This window comes from Budorcas taxicolor, chromosome 8 (assembly GCF_023091745.1).
Source record: "Budorcas taxicolor isolate Tak-1 chromosome 8, Takin1.1, whole genome shotgun sequence".
In the NCBI taxonomy this organism is placed as follows: domain Eukaryota; kingdom Metazoa; phylum Chordata; class Mammalia; order Artiodactyla; family Bovidae; genus Budorcas; species Budorcas taxicolor.
Genome location: NC_068917.1, coordinates 67,989,998 through 68,011,304, shown reverse-complemented (window position 1 = coordinate 68,011,304; position 21,307 = coordinate 67,989,998). Strand labels below are relative to the sequence as shown.

At 45.0% G+C, this 21,307-nt stretch overlaps 1 protein-coding gene across 1 annotated transcript in view; it reads right to left on the bottom strand.

The window, feature by feature from the left end:
* Nucleotides 1-21,307, bottom strand: part of INVS (inversin) — a 133,783-nt gene that overhangs the window by 2,800 nt on the left and 109,676 nt on the right. The window contains exons 14-16 of the mRNA XM_052644796.1: nucleotides 9,949-10,666; nucleotides 2,396-2,625; nucleotides 1,614-1,685 (exon numbers count right to left, since the gene is read on the bottom strand). Of these exons, the coding sequence (XP_052500756.1) occupies nucleotides 1,614-1,685; nucleotides 2,396-2,625; nucleotides 9,949-10,666 (1,020 nt within the window). The remainder of the gene's footprint in view (nucleotides 1-1,613; nucleotides 1,686-2,395; nucleotides 2,626-9,948; nucleotides 10,667-21,307) is intronic.

Below are 21,307 nucleotides of genomic sequence, written 5' to 3'. Positions count from 1 at the left end.
GCAAAAAAAATTGAAACTTTTTACAAACTTTTTGGCTGTGCCTCAAGGAATGTGGAATCTTAGATCCCTGACCTGGAATGGAACCCATGCTCCCTGCAATCGAAGTGCAGACTGCCAGGGAAGTCCCTCAAAGCAAAAAGTTATACTCAAGGTAGAGACTAAAACAAACGGCTTGTCTTCCTTGGTTCAGTTGGCCATCTGTGACGCCACGTTGCAGAAACAAATATGTCTGCCCAAGTCATGCCCATTTCATGGAAATTATAGACTTGTATTCTGAATAAAACATGGGCTGCAGCTAACTAGCTTGCTGCTCTGCCCATCAGCTTTATTCACAGGTTAATGATTAATGTGGGTAGGTAGGTGGGCCTCATAAAACCTTTGTCCTCAAGCTTAGGTTCAGGAAAAGATTCTCTTCTGTCCTCATCCATTTTCAAGCCAGTGTAGAATAAACTAATTCATATATAGTTCTAAGAAACTATTGACTGTTTTGTTTCTTCTGTCTTTAACTGTGAGCCCTTTAACTTAAAACCTCTTATGCTGTTAAACACCTTCATTTTTTAAAGATTTGATGGTCTTGGACTTTCTTGAGACTGAGTAAAATACCAAAATACCAAAAATGCTACATCTTAAAGTAATTTTATCTAACAGTTGTTTTTGAAACTATTCTTCAATTCACTCAAGATAACTAGAGGTGTGTATGTGTGTTTTTTTTTTTTTTCTTTTAAACCTAGAACTATGGGCCTGATTCCTTTGAGTAATTGCCCTGATCAGCCTGCCTATGTCAGATGAATTGCCCAACTCTTATTAAAGCTTTGGTAGTAATTACTGTCCCATTTCCAGATTTTCCCCCCATCAAAAACTAAATTAAAGTTCATGCTGACAATCATTGTTCACCTCCCCAGCTGCACCCTGTTCCCGCCGGATGACTGGATCAGGGACTGGGGGGAGCGTGTTGCCATAGCCACCTATGAGAAACACTAGACCTGGCATTAACTGCTGACAGCACTGAACTTATCACCCACATTTAATGCTGGCATGAATGGAGGGGCCCTGAGTAAGACACTCTTGTCTTGGGCTAAAAGGAAAGTTCCCTGAATTGCCTGTGTGAGTGAAAGTGTGGACAGTTGAACCTGAGCTGGACCTGCTATTAAAATGTCCTCCTGAGGTGGCCCTAAAAGGCAAAAGCCAGAATTTGTAGTAAAAGGACTTCTTCCCATCTTTGAGGAGGAGATGGTGGATCTTAATGGGAAACCAAAACAGAATAAGAACTCCCAGGATATTACTTTAAAGAATAACAGTATTTGTGCTTACCCTTCCTGTATGTGAACAAGTATGGTAAAGTGATCAGTAATAGGTGCTATTTATTATTTCTGCTGGAGGTAATGTTACAGTTTTGGGTTATAAAAATAACTTGTCTCTTCTGAAGAAGAGATGTTTATTGTGGTGATGATTCCATGAAAGGGGTTGAAAAACATGCAGTCCTGAAATCAACTGGCCATTGGAACCCCCTGGCAGTCTGCTCTAATGTCTCCACCTTTGGGGTGAAACAGAAAAGGGAAGTGCTTCTCACATGGTCCCCCCTGTCTGCTTTGCCCATGTAGGGACTGCCTTACCTGAGTTGAGACCCAGCACAGAGTGGGCTTTCGAAGATCTTGAGGGCTGACGTACTTTCCCTTCTTGAGAACCTGAAATCAACCAACAATTACCTGTTTTTTAACCAGTGACAGCTGTAGCCTGACCAAGTGCTGAATTTCTTATAGAGGTGAAGCCTTGAGCTTGCAGGTGTCCACCAAGATAAATTAGGTATGTGCAGAACCACATAGGTCCGGGGTTAAGTCTGGAGATTTTGCTGCCAGGGCCACAGATCTGTTTGTGAAGGTGCCTTAACTTTTGTTCCCTCCATCGAGGAGCGAGTCAGGCATGTTCTAGAGCTGAAAGGGTTCAGTATGCAGCAGTTTATTTGCCAAACAAGCATGTACTTCAGTGCTTGGATCTGGGGTGTTCCCATAGACAGGCAGCTCTGTGCTGTCTAAGCACAGGGAAGGTCAGCATGAGGCAGGCAGGGTCAGCCTGGGCCTGGGATCCTCTAATGAGAATTTAAGGGGAAATCCGGCAGCAGTCTAGAGAGCTTGTGTGGTGAGGCTTCCATGAGGAAGCCCAGCAGACAATCTCTTGGCAGTAAGGCTCTCTTGTTTGAGATCAGAATGCTTCATGAAACCAATTCCAACCCAGAGTTGCTGCAAAGGAGGCATAAATATGATGAGAATTCTCTTTGGCTGTTTAATACAGTTCCTACCTAAATGGACATTTGCCCAATGTAATTAAATCCTGTTTTCAAAATCTGAGGTGACACACTTCGGGGATGCTACCATACAGTACACAGAAGGACAGTTACCGTAGATCTGTTTGAGCACTGAGTGCCTGGTGGGCTTGGTGCCTGAGCTGCCCTTGGGTGGACTCTTGGTGGTCTTGCTTACTGCCATGGTCTTTGGGGGTTTCAGTTCCAGTTCCTTCCTCCAAACCTGGAGGATCAAAGCCAGGCACTCTCGGTTCCATCTGTCCATATCTCTGGCTCCAAGCTGCTTCAAGTGCAGGAGGTGCGACAGGTGCTTCCTGAGCTGGTAGCTGGCGAGTCAGAGGAGGGCAGAGAATTTAAGGTCATAGTACTAAGAAAGCCAATGTCCCTTGAAGTTCCTAGAAGCTATAAGATGGTAGTTGCTGAACTCTTGTGAGATTCATTCAAAGTCCCATTCCTAATTTCAGTGGCAGTATGTTGTATATTGAGTTCTGCCCCTGTCCATCAGTATTTCCTGAACTAGGAATCAGTTAGATGGGTCCTTGCCAAAGTGGGACAGGACAACGTGTAAACAAATGAAGTATGAGAAGTACTATGTGAGAGCTAGGAGCTAGATGGCTGGTGTTTGTGCTGGGTTTTAAGGGATAAGTGAGAGCTTGCTAGGCAGGGAAGGGCATTCTGGGTAGCAGAATTGACATGATTAGAGATGTGGGCATTTGTGCATGAATCTTTACTAGCGGAGTGAGATGTGTGCAAAGGATTATGTATTTGGTAAGGCAAGGAGGATTGGATATTGGGCCCCACTGTGGAAGGAACCAGCATTTGGTCAGGGCCTCCTGAATACCAGGCACCTCCCCTGTGGTTAAGTCTGAAAGTAAACCTGTGAGGTAGATGTTATGAGGCTGAGTAGAGGGGAACATCACCAAGATGGTGACATAAGTCCATTTTGACTGCTACCCATCACAAGAACAGCAGCTAATATTCATGGATAAAGACAGCAGTGAGAAAATCCTGGAACATGGGGATGAGGCTCAAGGAACCCCTGCTCCAGAGACAGACAGATTTAGAAGGGTAACCGTGTGAGCAGCTCCATGCTGACAGCATTGCCTTCCCCCAGGCTGGCACAGCATCACACGGAGAGGTCTGCCCTGAGCCTGCTAGGCTTCCAGTGGGAAAAGAGCCCAGGATGGACATCCAGCTCCCCCAGCATCATGGGTTGCTTCTTGGGAGCAACTCCTGTCTTACTCCATGGGGACTGCAAGGGACTCTGGGACTTAACCACTGGGAATCCAGTGATGACAGAGAAGGAATGAGGGGCTTGTAACAACCAGCAGAGGGATCTTGGCAGAGCCTACCTGTAGAGTCCAAGTAGTAGTTCAAACCAGTAGCTCTGACTGGACTGTGTAGAAACAAGATGGCAGTACAGTCTGACCAGGGAACCCACTGGAGTTCAAGTTTCCCTGATCCAGTTTCTTATACAAAAAACCTTGCTGGCCTTGGAGCCTAGTCTGACCCTGCCCCGGCAGGAGAGCTGAGTCATAGCCCAGGCCATGGCTGAGTGTAGTTTCTGGTTGCTTCCTGACCAGAAAGGCTGGCCAGACCGCCTGGAAGCTGTGTAGCCCAGGAATGCTCAAGAATAGGGCAAAGCAGGCAGAGCCGATCATCCACAAAGCCAGCAGCGTTGTTCAGCCAGGGACCTTGGGGAGCAGGGCAGCTTGAATCAAGATCACGAATAAGCCACCTTTGAAACCAGTTCCGCCACTCTGTCCGAGTAGGGAAAGTAATTCCAAGCCCCACCATGGCTGAATACAGCCTTCAGCCCGTCCAACCAGGGGACCTCACCAGAGTACACTCAAGCCTTGAAACCCATCCCATAGTCCTTAGAGTGGTACTTGAACAGAGGACTGCCCGTGGCTTTCCCCTCTACAGAATAAAACTAGTGGCTGTGTCTGGCCAGGGAATTCAGTGCCTATGCTGGGGCGTCCTATCCAACCAGAGCAGGAAGGTAAATCCTAGCTCTGCCTACTGCCAGTCTCGACTAAGTATGCCTGACCAGAGAATCCGGGCAACTTGCAGAGCCCAACCTACAGCCTCACTTGAGCAGGGAACCAAAGCAGCAGTCCTGTCCACTCCCCGCCATGCAATCTTAGAGCTTAGGCAGCGGCCTTGCCCAAAAAGAGAAAGCAAGTCCCACCTGCCCAAGTACATTATCAGCAGACACATCCAGAAACCCAAACTGAGCTCAGTGTTGAAGGACCGTCTCTGCCAAAGCAAACTTGAGAGAGGAGACTGCTTATTCAAATGCATAGATGCCAACATAAGGGACCAAGGATACAATTCCCCCCACTGCCAAAAAAAAAAAACAAACCACAGGTAAATATGATACCAAAGGAAATAATGATATTTTAAGATACTTTATATAAGCTTCATGGTAATCACAGGGGTAAAACCTGTACTAATTACACCAAGGAACATGATAAGTCAATGCAGATTGATAACCAGAAAGCACCAAAACACAAAAAAAAGATAGTAGGATAAGATGGAACAATGGAACAAAAAAACAAGACAGCAAAATGGCAACAGTGTATCCTTACCTACTAATAATTGGGCTGAGGTGGCGCTAGCGGTAAAGAACCTGCCTGCCCATGCAGGAGATGTGAGAGACGTGGGTTCGATCCCTGGGTTGGGGAGAGCCCCTGGAGGAGGGCATGGCAACCCACTCCAGTATCCTTGCCTGCAGTATCCCATGGCCAGAGGAGCCTGGAGGGCTACAGTCCATATGGTCACACAGACTCGGGCATGACTGAAGCAACTTAGCACACATGTACCAATAATTACTTTAAATGTAGAAAATTTAAAACAGAACTACCATATGATCCAGCATTCCCACTTCTGAGTATATAACTGAAGGAGATAAAAGCAGTACATTGAAGAGATCCCTATATCCATAGCAGCAGCATTTTACAATAGCTAGGACATGGAAACAACATAAGTGTCCACTGATGGATGAATGAATAAAGAAGTTGTTTTATATATATACACACACAATAGAATACTGTACATTATATATGTATTATCAGTTCAGTCAGTCATGTCCGACTCTGCGACCCCATGGACTGCAGCACGCCACGCTTCCCTCCCTGTCCATCACCAACTCCTGGAGCCTACTCAAACTCATGTCCATTGCATCAGTGATGCCATCCAACCATCTCGTCCTCTGTCGTCCCCTTCTCCCACCTTCAGTCTTTCCCAGCATCAGGGTCTTTTCCAGTGAGTCGGTTCTTCACATCAGGTGGCCAAAGTATTGGAGTTTCAGCTTCAGCATCAGTCCTTCTATTCAGGACTGATTTTCTTTAGGATTAACTGGTTGGATCTCCTTGCAGTCCAAGGGACTCAAGAGTCTTTCCAAAACCACATTTCAAAAGCATCAATTCTTCAGCACTTGGCTTTCTTTACAGTCCAACTCTCACATCCATACGTGACTACTGGAAAAATCATAGCTTTGACTACACGGACCTTTGTTGGTAACGTCTCTGCTTTTTAATATGCTGCCTAGGTTGGTCATAGTGTTTCTTCCTATATATGTATTATATATATACAATAGGGTATTATTCAGTCATAAAAAGAGATGCTGCCATTTGCAGCAACACAGATGAACCCTAAAGACCTTATTTCAGATAAATACTGCATTATTTCACTTACATGTGCAATCTTCAAAAACAAATCCATAGAGAAATCAGATTTGTGGTCATCAGAGATTGGAGGAGAGGAATTGGATGGACATGATCAAAAGGTACAAACTTCCAGTTATAAGACAAGTAAGTACTGGGGATACAACATACAATGTGATGACTATAGTTAATACTTCTTTATGACATATGTGAAAGTTTTTAAAGAGTAAATCCTAAGAGTTCTCATCACAAGGGAAAAAACCTTTTACCTATGTGAGATGATGGTGTTCACTAAACTTATGTGGTAATGGTTTTATAACATATGTAAGCCAAGTCATTATGCTGTACACATTAAACTTACGCAGGGCCATATCTCAATTATATCACAATAAAAATTGGAGGGAAAAGGTCAACAGCCAGGAGAAGCCAACATTCAGATCAGTGCTTGTCTAGTCCCGCAGCCAAACACTGCTAATGACTTGGTCTCTACTCTGTTCTTGGTGGGGATGCTCAGAGATTTCTAAAAACAGTGGCAAAGGCTAAGAGCTGAGTCTTACTAAAACCATTCTGCTGGAGGGTGGAGCCTGGGTGGGGGAGGGGAGGGGCACCAGGGTGATGGCTATATTTACCTCTGGTGTTTTCCTTCCAGTGTTTATCCCATGTGCACTCCCGAAGCTCTTATTGAGCCCTTGGCTGTTGTGCAGCCTCCCAGGGAAGCTGCACCAGGGTTCATTAACCGCAGCTGATTAACTCTTCCTGGTGCGCTCACAGGGAGCTGCATGCCTGGTCTTAAAATACACCAGACGGGACAGAACCTTCTTCCCAAGTGCTCAAAGCTCTGTGCAGTGCTTGGTGCAACCCTTCCCTCCTGTCCTAAAGGCTATCTGAGTAGAACTACAGCAATTTTTCCTTTCTTTCCCCAGAGCATGACAAACCATGGCACCCCTTTACTAGAATGTACCATGTTTTCAAAAAGCCAATTATAGAAAGAAGTAAGCGTTATGGGACAACACGGCTCCCCAGTTCAATTCTCCCATATCCCCTGCTCTGCAAGCGGAGGCTGGGAACCGAGGGGTTGGCTGAAGCTGTAGCAAACTGCCACCTCATGGACTCTGGTGTGGAGACTGAGTCTGCCTGCTGGTCTCCTGTTCTCAAGGAGAATGTGCACTCCTGGTTTGCTGAGAATCCAAACACACTCAATGGTCCCTTTTGGCCTGGGTGCAGGGCTCTTGCTGTGATCCAGCTGCTCCTTGCTTATTTACTTCAAAACATGCTGGAGAGGAGCTGATAAGTGCCTTACACAGCAACTCCTCTTCATCACAGCAACTTCCCAGCACAGCCTAGCTTGTCCAGTATCCAGTTTCAACCTTTAGTCAAGCCTTGACTGGTAATAAAACACATTCTAGGACGAAGTTTCATTTTTTCTGGGTCCCAGGCTCAATTTGCTTACCCTGTCCGGTGTGTTTTCAGCTGGCCTGCCTGCTTCCCTGGGCATATGTCCTAGGACTGTGACCTGAGTTTATGGGAGCTCATGTGCTAAGCCCTGCTCCCTACCCCTGCCCTCAGGGCCCCTGAGGACACCTCGGACACCCTGCATCATCCTGGATGGCACTGAGGGCTCCTGGGCTTCAAACAGAAGACAGACATGGCTGTTGCAGAATGGGGTTTTAACTGTCGCTTGGCACGGGACTTGCCACAGTCTGCAGCTTCCCAGAAGCCCTTTGGGAGCTGATTTCCCAGGACTCAGAAATGCACAGGGTGCAACCAGAGGGGCCTGTGTAACTACCTCCCCAGGTGGACACACAGACTGTGAGTCCACTGTTCTTGAGGAGAATGACTGAAGGCTCATTTGCTGCTGCGGACACTGGCTGACAGGACCTGTCAGCTGCTGACTCTTCAAAGGAGCCAGAGGCCAGCCTGACAGGGAGGCCCTGCAGCTGGGGAGCAGCTGTGGGGCTCGAGGGGCAAGCCTCACAGGCGTGTTTGGATCCCAGGTTTCAGCTGAGATACTTAACAAGAAGTTCCTCTGGGATGGTAGCCAGTGTACGTCCTGGCAGAACACCCAAGAGGGGGAGCGAGGACCCTTCCTATCTGTGGCTTCAGAGGTCACCGGTCTGAGTGGGAGGCCAGTACTGGCACATACCAGCTCTGTAAGCAGGGCTGGCTGATGAACCTCTCTGTGCTTGTCTCCTCCACTGTGGAATGGGGGGAAGAACAGTGTCCCCGGCCTCCCTCACAGGCTTACTGTGAGGATTACCTGAGTTAATACATGCACAAGTACTTAGAGCAGTGTCTGGCGGGAGTGCCAGATGAACGCAACTACTGGTATTAGTAACAGTGATAACAGCAAACCCCATAACATTATAAAAACATGTTGATGTGGTGAGACCATCCAGACAGCCTATTCTCTAGCCTGTTCTGAGGTGAACAGCGTGAGGTTGGCCTGTGCCTCCATCATTTTGACCACGGCACACACTACCTTCACAGAGAACCTAAGGGAAAGATACCTGGACTCAAGTCAGACGGAACTTCGAGCGCTGGATCTGACCATTAGCACCAGCCTCGTCTCCTGAGAACATCTGCTTATCTGAAAAACAGGGATACGAATCCCTGCCGTGTCAGCTGGTGGCATGGCTGGGAGGGCTGAGGAGATCAGGCATGAGGTGACTGTAAGCAGCCACGAGCCTCAGCAGACATGAAGATGCCCTACAGTGATGACCGTGCAGGCCCCGGGCAGGTCGCTGGCTCCGGGTTAGGAGACTTCAGCGCGAAGATCCCTGAGGCGTCTCCCTGGACCTCCCAAGACTCTCAGCTCTCCCTCTGCCAGCGTTAGGGTCTCTGGCACTTTTATCTCCCAACAGGGGCACTGGTACGTGGCACACCTGTGCTCACTCTGATCTGCTTGCTTTGTTCCCCCATCAAGCTTCCTCTCTACCAAGACGGAGACCGCATGGCTCCCACCTGCCCGTGACGGGTCTGGCCCTCCCCCTGGGTGTGGTCATCACTGGAAGGCCTAATCTGGATTCGGGCCCTAGGAGGGCCTGCAGTATGAAAGGGATTATGAGAGATGAGAAAACCTGAAGCAAAGGACTTCTGCAGTCTTCCCAGACTTACAGCTGGGTGTATTCATCTCAGTACTTCAGGAAGCACCACTCCCAGCACCCACTCCACTTTCTGAGCTCACACAGGTTTCTATAACTTTCAGCCACTCGATGCACTGTATCTAATTCCTGAGTAGTAAAGAGGGAAAATTATCTCCTCACATGTGCAGTGCTTTAGAACTTACAAAGCACACCTTATCTCATCCTAGCAACCTGTCACAAAAGCAGGACAGGTTGCAGCAATTGTTAAACACCGTTTTGCAGGGGAGGAAACCGAGGGTCAGGGAGGCCATTGCTCAAGGTCAGATAACGTGTTAGAGCTTCACCTGAAACTCAGGCTCCCCGGTTTTTCATTTACACCCCACTATCTTGGGTGCTTTCCTATCTCTCTGGGCAAAAACACCTTCCAAATAGCTTAATATAAACTATTAAGATCTAAACGTGTGAATCTCATAGGTAGGCTCAGTAAAATTGGCCTTGTCAGGCCAGCACATGTAATTCACTAGAAGGTTTCCTGGTGGCTCCATGGTAAAAAAAATCCACCTGCCAATGCAGGAGACACAGGTTCAATCCCTGGTCTGGGAAGATCCCACATGCCTCAGAGCAACTAAGCCCGTGTGCTACCACTACCGAGTCTGGGCTCTAGAGCATATGCTCTGCAACAAGAGAAGCCACCGCAGTGAGAAGCCTGCCCACCACAACTAAAGAGTAGCCTCCGCTCACCTCAACTAGAAAAAAGCCCACGCAGCTATGCAGACCCAAAGAAGCCATAAATAAATAAAACTGCATATGTCAAGCAAGTGTCCCAGAGAGAGGGAGTGTCGCGCCAGGTGGAGGACAGCCACAGAGCCAGAGCTGTGGTGGCGCCCTGCCTTCATACCTCCTCCAGGCCCGCTGGATGACCGCTGCGGCCTTGTGCTTTCTGCGGAACAGCTCCTTCCTGCTTCTTTCTCTCTGGATGATCTGCAGCCGCAGCTCTACGGGGAGAAGGTCAATGTTCACAGTCTGCCCAGGGAGGGGACCAGGAGCCGGATCAGTCTCCTTGGGTAGTCGAGTGTCCTCAGACCGGGCCGATGTCCCCAGCTTCCTGACTCCTGATCTCAACACCTCTGCGCTTGGTGGCAAATCTGAGGAGGTCCCTCCTGCGAGCTTGTCCTGTGTCACTGCGTTCCTTGGCGTCCGGTGGTGGAGAGGACTCTGCCCAGCGTGGACCACTTCCCCCTTGGCACTGCCAGGCCGGCTGGACCCGGCCGGGGAGCGCCTACCTCCTCTGAGCTCCTGGCTGCGCCTCTTCGGGGAGGCACGCATGGCCTTGGGTGCTGCGTCCTGCCGCCGGCTGGCCTTCCAGTGGCTGTCCTGCTGTGGAAGGCTTGCAGCTGCCCAGCTGGCCTCCTTGCCTTCCACATCGGGCCCAGCCCCCTTGACATGGGAGGGCTGCTTGGAGGAGCCTTTCCCCTTGTCACAGTGCTGCTCCCCAGCTGTCTCACCTCTGGGCTTCTCAGCAGGGGGGACTCCCGGACGCCTGTTCCCATCACTGCCTTCACTGGGGCTGAAGTGGACACAGGCAGATCGGCCTTTAGAATGTTCTCTGGCTGTTTCTTGGGGAGACAAGGAAGAAGGGGAAGAACCATTATTGTCCAAAACTTGCAGGGTAGGGCAGTGCTGCCCACTTGTTCACCAAAAAAATATTCAGACTTTTCCTTTCGTGTCACCATGATAGTGACAGTATGATTAGGAAAAATTGTTTAACTTCTTTTTCTAGTAATGGTAGGTTAGACAACCTGAAAGCCTTCCCCTATAGAAACCTAGAAATTCTGACTAAAATATAATAAACGTTATTTTAAAAGCACCATAGTGCCTTCAAGAAAAATAAAAGAAATCCCTGGGGGCCAGAAACAAAGAGAAAACCGAGAACTCTAGTAATAAGCTTGTGAGCTGATCCAGCGACTGTCAGGCAGGTGCTAGTGGTGAAGTGGGCAATGGCTGGTCTTATTAAATAACAGATTGTTTAAACATCCAGATAAGAATAGAAGACAAGCCTTGCAGGCAGAAAGTTAACTGGAAACAGGACACTGCATGAAGTCAGGACTCTTGAGGCAGTAAACTCTTGGGAAATGATAATCCAGATAAAAATATCTTCCCAGCACTGCTGCTGCTGCTGCTGCTAAGTCGCTTCAGTCGTGTCCGACTCTGTGTGGCCCCACAGACAGCAGCCCACCAGGCTCCCCTGTCCCTGGGATTTTCCAGGCAAGAGTACTGGAGTGGGGTGCCATCGCCTTCTCCGCTTCCCAGCACTAGAAGATGATAAAGAAATTTGTCTCAGCCTCGGTTCCAGATAGGGTAAAGGGTCATCCATGAGAGTTTGAAACCAAAGTGCTGTGCCTCACATAGGTTTGGTATTCATTTATGCTCAACCCAGAGGAAAAATTAATATAAAAATTAGTCTCAGAATGGTGGTAATGCAGGGGGCCTCACAGAAGCAAACACAGGCCGCACAGAGGGGACCTCCTAAAAATAACTTTGCAATCCATCATTACAAAAACACAAGGAAACAGCCTACTATGAGGGACAGTTAACAGAGAAAAATAGCAAGATTAGATCAACAAAAATGTCAACTAATAGAACAATGTGTATGTGCACATACATGTGCACAAAGCGTACTCATTAACACACAGAAGAAGTTCAAAGTTAGAGAAAAAAATTTTAAATAACTAAATATAATTATCTAAAATGAAAACATGTTAGTCTTGAGGTAATAAACAGTGAAGGAAGTTCTGCTTCTATAACGGCAGAATTACGCATACTCACCAATAAGGACAATCAAAAAGCTAAAATATTACAACCACCTGTTTGCCAGGTGGCGCTAGTGGTAAAGAAACTGCCTGCCAATGCAAGAGACATCAGTTCCATCCCTGGGCTGGGAAGATCTCCTGGAAAAGGAAATGGCAACCCACTCCAGTATTCTTGCCTGGAGAATCCCAAGGATAGAGGAGCCCGGTGGGCTACAGACCATGTGGTTGCAAACAGTCAGATACAACTGAAGTGATTTAGCATGCATGCACCTGTCTGAGGCACTGAAGAGCTAACAAGGCAGGAAAAAAAAAAAAAAAGGCCAAGATCCAAGAAAATCAGGTGACCAGGAGATGAACAAGGCATTTGGAGCTACATATCCCTAAGGAAATAAGCTCCTTGAGGTTTGGCGGACAAAACTTGGAGCCCAGATTCAGCCAAAGAGCATTGTTTTGGATTGGGCCCCTCGATGGCTGTTCCAGGGAGAAAAGGTGAACTGGCAGTGGACTGACCCTTGCCGGCACTGAAAGCCCCACTCTGCATCATCTCAGTTCTGGGACCACATTACGGTGACCCTGGATTGCTCTTTCTCCTGAATGCCTGGCAGAAGTCAATGTAAATCCGCCCTGGAGGAATTATGAATCATACCATGCTAGGCTTTAACTTATTTCTCTAATTTGTTATACTCAATGGTCCAGTACTTGGTGAGAAATATACAGGGAGATGATACAAGAGAAAATTGAGAGAAGGAGAGAGGGAGAGAGAATAGACAATAAAACAGACACGCAGGTCATCCAGACGTGTTTTCAGAAACAGACTTTAAAATAGCTATTCTTACGTGTGGAAGAATATGCATATTCTTCATGTATAAAGGAAGGGTATACAGGAAAATAGACTTGCATCTGCTCATTTGTACAAAACAAATATAGAAGGATAATCCGGAAACTGAAGAGACTAGATCCCTACAAGGATGGAGTGGGGAAGTGATAGATGCTTTCCTGAGTGAAACTTCCTGTACCGCTCTCTCAGACACATTATAATGTTTCACAGGTACCAAAACAAAATTAAAAAAAAAAAACCCACAGTGAATCAAAATAACAATGAGATACCACTACACATGGTAAAAATAAAAAATACTGACATCAAATGCTGATGAAGGTGAGAAGCAACAGGAACTCTCCTTCATTACTGGTGGGATGCAAAATGGTACAGCTGCTTTGGAAGACTGTTTGGCAGTTTCTTACGAAACAGAATATATTCTTATACAATCCAGCAATCCTGCTCTTTGGTATCTTCCCAGATGAATTAAAACCTTATGTCTACCCAACGTCCTGCACATGGGTGTTTATAGTAGCTTTATTTGTAACTGCCCAAACTTGAAGCAGCCAAGATGTCCTTCAGTAGGTGAACATATAAATAAATTGTGCTATATCCAGACAATGGAATACTATTCAGCAATAAAAAGAAGTGAACTAATAGGAAATGAGTTTTTAAAAAATGAATGTGTACCAAAAAGAAATGAGCTACCCAGCCACACAGATTATGAAGTGAAATATTACTATCCTTGCATGAATAGTACTAATACATATTAATAAGTGAAGGAGGTCAGCATGAAAAGGCCATATACTATATGATTTCAACTATATGGCATTCTGGAAAAAGGGAAAATTATGGAGACACTAAATGGCTCAGTGGTTACCAGGGGTTCAGGAAAGAAAGTGTGGATTTTTAGGGCAGTATGACAGTTAATGTAATGTCAACTTGACTGGTATAAGATGCCCAGAGTGTTGGTAAAACACTATTTCTGGGTGTGTCTGTGAGAGTGTCTCTGGAAGAGATCAGCTTTTCAGTTGGTAATCTGAGTAAAGAAGACCACCCTCACCAAGGCAGGTCAGCATAGTCCAATCTATTTAGGGACTAAACAGAAAAAAATGGTGGAGGAAGGGTGATGTTCCTTTTTTGCTAGAGCTGGGACATCCATTTTCTCCTGCCCTTGGGCACAGGTGTTCCTGTTTATCAGGCTTTTGGACTTGGACCAGGACTTGTACAAGGTTCCTGGGTGGTTCAGTGGTAAAGAATCCACTTACCAATGCAGGAGATAGAGGAGAGACACAGGTTCAATCCCTGGGTCAGGAAGGTCCTCTAGAGTAGGAAATGGCAACCCACTCCAGTATTCTTGCCTGGAAAATTCCATGTATAGAGGAGCCTGGCAGGTGACAGTCCATGGGGTCACAAAGAGTCAGACACAATTGAGCATGATGACTTAAACCATCAGCCCCTCGATTTCCAAAACTCTGGACTCAGAGCATCTGTTCCCTTGTTTTTAAGTTTCAGACTGAGTCACACTGCCAGCTTTCCTGGGTCTCCAGCTTCCAGATGCCAGACTGTGGGTCTCCTCAGCCTCCACAATCAAACAAGCAATCTATACCAAATCTCCTTTAACGTTTGCCTGCTTGTCTGCCTGTCTGCCTGTCTGTCTGTCTGTCTGTCTATCTGTCTATCTTATTGGTTCGGTTTCTCTGGAGACCCCTGATAAAAGCAGTAAAACTATTCTGTATGATACAAGTTATTATACAGAATGTGTAACACCAGGCGTGAATGCTATTGCAAACTGGACTTGCGTGATAACGTTGTGTCAGTGTCAGTTCAGTTCACTTGCTCAGCCATGTCTGACTTTTTGCGACCCCATGGACTGCAGCACTCCAGGCTTCCCTATCCTTCACCCACTCCCAGAGCCTGCTCAAACTCATGCCCATCAAGTCAGTGATGCCTTCCAACCATCTCATCCTCTGTTGTCCCCTTCTCCTCCCACCTTCAATCTTTCCCAGCATTGGGGTCTTTTCCAATGAGTCAGCTCTTCACATCAGGTGGCAAAGTATTGGAGCCTCAACTTCAGCATCAGTCCTTCCGATGAATATCCAGGACTGATTTCCTTTAGGATTGACTGGTTGGATCTCCTTGCAGTCCAAGGGACTCTCAAGAGTCTTTTCCAACAACACAGTTCAAAAGCATCAATTCTCTAGTGCCAAACTTTCTTTATGGTCCAACTCTCTCATCCATACATGACCACTGGAAAAACCATTGTTTTGACTAGATGGACCTTTGTCAGCTAAGTGACGTCTCTGCTTTTTAATATGCTGTCTAGGTTTTTCAGAGCTTTTCTTCCAAAGAACAAGCGTCTTTTAATTTCATGGCTGCAGTCACCATCTGCAGTGATTTGGGAGCCCAAGAAAATAGTCTGTCACTGTTTCCACTGTTTCCCCATCTATTTGCCATGAAGTGATGGGACCAGATGCCATGATCTTCGTTTTTTGAATGTTGAGCTTTAAGCCAGCTCTTTCACTCTCCTCTTTCACTTTCATCAAGAGGCTCCTTAGTTACTCTTTGATTTCTGCCATAAGGGTGGTTTCATCTGCATATCTGAGGTTATTGATATTTCTCCCAGCAATATTGATTCCAGCTTATGCTTCATCCAGCCCAGAATTTTGCATGATGTACTCTGCATATAAGTTAAATAAGCACAGTGTCAATATACAGCGTTGATGTACTCCTTTTCCTATTTGGAACCAGTCTCTTGTTCCATGTCTGGTTCTAACTGTTGCTTCTTGACCTGCATACATGTTTCTCAGGAGGCAGGTAAGGTGATCTGGTATTCCCATCTCTTTAAGAATGTTCCACAGATTGTTGTGATCCACAAAGTCAAAGGCTTTAGTGTAGTCAATGAAGCAGAAGCAGATGTGTCAGTGTAGGTTCACCAACTGTTAACAAATGTGCTATTCTGGTGTAGGGTGTTGATGATGGAGGAGTATATGCATTTGTGAGTAGGAGTATATGGCAGCTCTCTGTACTTCCTGCTCTATTTTGCTGTGAACTTAAAACTTCTCTAAAAAGCAAACTCTAGGGCTTCCCTGGTGGTTGGTTCAGTGGTAAAGAATTTGCCTGCCAATACAGGAGAAACAGAATTCAATCCCTGATCCAGGAAGATCCCACATGCTGCAGGGCAATCAAGCCCTTGTGCTACAGCTATTGAGCCAGTGCTCTAAAGCCTGGAAGCCACAACTACTGAGCTCAAGGGCTGCACCTACTGAAGCCTGCACTCCCCAGAGCTGTGCTCCACAACCAGAGAAGCCACTGCAGTGGCCGACTGCAGTGCATCTCTCACTGCAGTGAGAAGGCCGCACACCACAGCTGGAGAGTCGCCCCACGTGCCGCAGCTAAGAAAAGCCCGCGAAGCAATGGAGACCCAGCACGGCCAAAACCAGGTAAGTACTAATCTTTTTTAAAAAGCAAACTCTATCATAAAGAAACAGGTAATGAAGAGACTATTATTAATAGATATTATTACACACTAATAATGATAAAAATGATGTGATTTGGGTATTAGTAGAGACAGATCAGTGAGAAAGAACAGAAAGCTAAAAATATTCCCATTTACGAAAATAAAGATGGCATTCTGAATTAGATGAGGTGCTCACAGACCCTGGGCATGACCCCAGACAGCAATGCTATGCTCTCCAGAAGCCACTGTTCACAAGCCTGCTGCAAGCACAGTAGCTCCAGATGGCTCAATGTTTATGGCTGGCATGACCACTTATTCTCTAAAAAGAAACCATTCGGTTACAAACTCACTATACAACAAATTGAATGAGATATTAAAAATTAGAAAATATATGTATTTAAAGTGAGAAAAATGTTTTCTTGGCATAAAACCACAAAGAGAAAATCTCAGAAGAAAAAATTAAACAGAATTATAGCATATGCAAAAAAGTTTATTATATATGAGAGAGAAAGGTTACTATCCTTATTATATAAAAAGATTTTATAACTATTAAGAAAATGAAAAACCAATATAAAAATTGGCAGAGGATATTAGTGAAAAATCCAGAAAATACACAAAGCCAATAAAAACATGACAAAATATCATCTTTCTAACTAGGATTTAGTAAAACCATTATTTGCCTAAGTGTTTGGAGAGAGGTTTTTGGTTTTGGCTTTTGAAAGGGTAGAACAAACTTCTTCAACCTTCTTGGTAAGAAGTTTGGCAGCAAGTTTAAAGAGCTATAAATATTAGAGATAAACACAAAACTTTATATGAAAAGCTGTTTGGTTTACATATTTTGCAACACAGGCATGATTAAACAAAGCATGCTGTATTCATAATCTGATATAATAATAAGCAGCTATTAACACTTTTATTGAAAACAAAGAAATGATATAAGAATACCTCAAAACAGGATGTCCACAATTTTCTGATTTTAAAAAAATTAGAAGGATTTGTATAATTGTTTACTTTTAAGATTTTTAAAAAAGACTTTTATTAATTTTTAGGATTTTTATTTGTTCTTCTTTCTTCTTTTCTCTTATTTAAATTTTTTGGTAACATACATTAACTAATTTTATAATTATGAGAAAATGTCATTTTCTGTTTAAATAAAAAGCACCCCACTACCAAAAAAAACCACAAAAAAACAGCAATTAGAATCAGCTAGAATGTGGGAAAGAACCCAAGATGGAATAAAAATAATAACAAATAAACCTAACACTATTACAAATAGATGAGGTAATCACACTAAAATGTGGAGAAGGGAACTTACCAAAGTAACTTTGTAAAATCATATTTTGGCTGAGTACTGTAAGACTAAGGAATGTATGAAAATACTGAGCTCTAGTTAGTAAATTTATTTCTCAAAGGGGTATGGGATGGCAATTCTAAAACTACTTTAGGTGTACAATGGGGTTGAACAAATAAGCATATATATCACAGATAACTGAAGCCAGATCTGTCAGTTGGGAGAAAAAAATTTCAAATAAAAAAGATAAAAGCTAGAATAAAATCTGTGGTGTCAAATGCAATTGGAGGTACTGATATGAAAACAGTGTGTGTGTGATATACACAAATAGATGCCAAATAGATATAAATATTTCTCAGTTCTCTCTGTTGAAAGGGCTTAGGAGCAATGACAGTCCAACAGTGGTATACACACCTAGCACTCAGATCTTGGTTTCTATTACCATCTCCAACAAAAGGAACCTGGTTCCTGGAGAAGTGCTGATTACAAGGCTTTGATGTGATTTCACGTTCAAAGGCACTGATATGCTCACATATCGAGAAGAAAATGGATTAGAGGAATCAGAGTAGATAAGTAAGGCCAGCTGGGAAGTTGCTGCAACAGTCCAAGACAGAGACGAAGGTAAGCAAATGTTAGCTAGACCAGGTGGTGGTAGTAGATGAGATACGGAGAACGGAAGGTATTTAGGGAGTAAAGGTGACAAGAGCTGGTGACAGACTGGATTTTGAGTGGTAAAGGAAAAGAAGAAAATGATCAGATTTTACTCCTGGGATGGCATACAGATGGATGAATATGTCATTCAATTCTATCTTGGACAGGTTGAGTCTGAGATACCTTGCTGCTACTCCTAAGTCACTTCAGTCGTGTCCGACTCTGTGCGACTCCATAGACGGCAGCCCACCAGGCTCTGCCGTCCCTGGGATTCTCCAGGCAAGATTCTAAATGATGACATAGTAAATAACTGAGTATACATAACTGGGGTAAGGAAAGAGGTAAGCAAACAGAGTTTGCTGCCTTAGCCACTGTGCATGTTCCAAATGTAAGGGCCACTGACACTCCCACCAGTCATACCCACTGAATCTCAAGCACTTAGCCAGTACCATACAGATATATATTCAACAAATGCTTATTATATCTCTTATGTGCCCAGTACCCTGCTGGGATATAGAAGTGAGAGACATACTGGTCCTTCTGATAGACTGTTTAATGGCCAAGGATTTTTCCCATCTGAGGATCCACTCACCTTTCAAATGTGATTTTGCAATATGTCTATGTCTCCACTCTCTTGAACTGGGCTGGCCTTGTGAATTGCTCTAATCCACAGAATGTGGTAGAAGGGACGTGATAGTTCTGGAGCCCAGGCCTCAAAAGGGCCTGTGGCTTCTGCTTTCCTTTTTCAGGACACCGCCCTGAGAACAGTATGAAAGTAAGACGATCTAACTTACTGGAGGATGAAAGGGCTTGTAGAAGAGAACTGAGACACCAATCACCAATAGCCAGCACCAACTGTCAGAAATGTGAAGGAAGACATTGGGACTTTCTAGCCTGACCACCCTTCTAGCAGCTACAAAAGCAAGCCCCGCTGATCCAGTAGAGGAACTGCCTAACCAACCCACAGAACTGTGAGAAATAATAAATCACTGTGTTAAGCCACTTAGTTTGGAGGGTGGGGTGTTAATGCACTAGAGATAATCAACACAGAAACTGATCCCTAAAACAGAGGCTGGCTGGCCTAGCAGAAACCCAGAGCACTGACTTTGGGACTGGCTGGTGAGCAGAGGTTAGAAAGACAATGAAGACACTATTAACTAGTGAAGACTAGAGAAGTGCTATAGGAAGTTGCTATAGGAGTTGCTACAGGAGTCTGGAAAAAAGTGAACCATGTAGTTCAGTGGTATGATAACTGGCAACCTGCAGTAACTTGGAAGACAGAAAATACACCTAATGAACTTAACAGATATGGCTTAGGAGTTTTCCAGGAGGAATGTTGAAGAAAATATCAAACGGATTTTTTAGCTGCATATGATAAGCTGTGGAGAGAAAGAGGGCTTCCCAGGTGGTGCTATGGTAAAGAACCTACCTGCCAGTGCAGGAGACATAAGAGACTCAGGTTCGATCCCTGGAGGAGGACATGGCAACCCACGTCTAGTATTCTTGCCTGGAGAACACTCATGGACAGAGAAGTCTGGCAGGCTACAGTTTATAGGGTAGCATAGAGTTGCATATGACTGAAGCCACTTAGCACGCACATACAGAGAGAAAGAAATAAGATAAAAAAAGAACTTCTCAGCTTACAAGAAAAATGTACAGTACCTATAAAAGCCCAGTGCTGGGTCAGAATAGAAAACTGTTTTAAATTTTCTTTTTTTCCAGCCACCAAAAGAGTCTCATAGTAAAATATGACCTAGAGATAAAGATCAAATCAAGAGTATGGCTGTGCAACCCTTTATTAAGATCTCATAAATATTAAAGATGGTACACTGTGGGGCTTTTGGCTGGACAAAAGAACTCTAAGAATCTCAAGGGCATTTTTCCATAGTAGCCGGAGCCACCCAAAGTAGAGAAAGGCCTATTTGAAAAATAATCATTGATGTGGTTTTGAAACATGAAGTGAACTCAATCAGATTCATAGGAGACCCATGAATTTTTTTTGAAATAATTGTATCACTGAGAGTACCACGAGCTTGACCTATGGAGGCAGTTTCAAACACAAAGGAGCCTCTGGGTCCTCAATTTCTTTTATGCTGGAAACAGGCTAAGAAAGCTACTCAGCTGCAAATATGGGCTACGTCTCATTGAAAAGGAAGACTTCTCAGCAGGGCCAAGAACCCAGGTGGCACAGCCCAGAGCCAAGACGAACATGGCATAGAAAACACACAGAGGAGTAAAACCAGACCTTACTCAAGGCGTATTTCATACCTCAGAGTAGGGGCCTTGCCAATGTATAACCAGGCTTTTAGAACTGCTATGGACTAGTGACTGCTATGGAGAAGGCAATAGTACCCCACTCCAGTGTTCTTGCCTGGAGAATCCCAGGGACAGCGGAGCCTGGTGGGCTGCTGTCTATGGGGTTGCACAGAGTCGGACACGACTGAAGCGACTCAGCAGCAGCAGCAGCAGCAGTGACTGCCATGTACCAATCTCTCCTCTTTTGGAACAGGAGTATCTATTGTGGTTTGTGTGCATCCACAGTTGTTCATTCGTGTCTGACTCTTTGTGACCCCATGGACTGTAGCCTACCAGGCTCCTCAGTCCGTGAAATTTTCCAGGCAAGAATACTGGAGTGGGTTGCCATTTCCTTTTCTAGGGGATCTTCCCAACCCAAGGATCAAGTCCAAATCTCCTGCACTAGTAGGTGGATTCTTTACCTCTGAGCCACCTGGAATTGGTCCTATCTCACCATTGCTTATTGGAGGCATGTGTGGGCCAATGTGTGTTCTTTTTGACTGTTCTCTGAATCAGAAAGATTCACACATGGGGAATCTCACACAGGTCTCAAGATCCCAGACTTCAAACTTGATGTGTTAACTGGGATGAGATTTTTGGGTCCTAAGATAAGGGATGAAACATTTTACATGTGGGAGAAATGTGAATAATCTGTGACCAAAAAGTAACTGTGATAGATTGTTTAATAGCCAAAAATTACTCCCATCTTAGTATGCAAAGATGGATTCTATTTCTTTATATTATTTAGTCTGGGATGATCATACAACTTCTTTGATCAACAAAATGTGGTGTGCACATTCTTGAACCTATTCCTCAAGAAGTCTTATAGCTTTTTCCTGTGCTTTGTCAGAATGACGCCCGAGACCCCTGTGTAAGGAAGCCAGTCTAGCCTATGGGAGGATGAAAGGCCATGTAAAAGAGCCAAGGAATCCC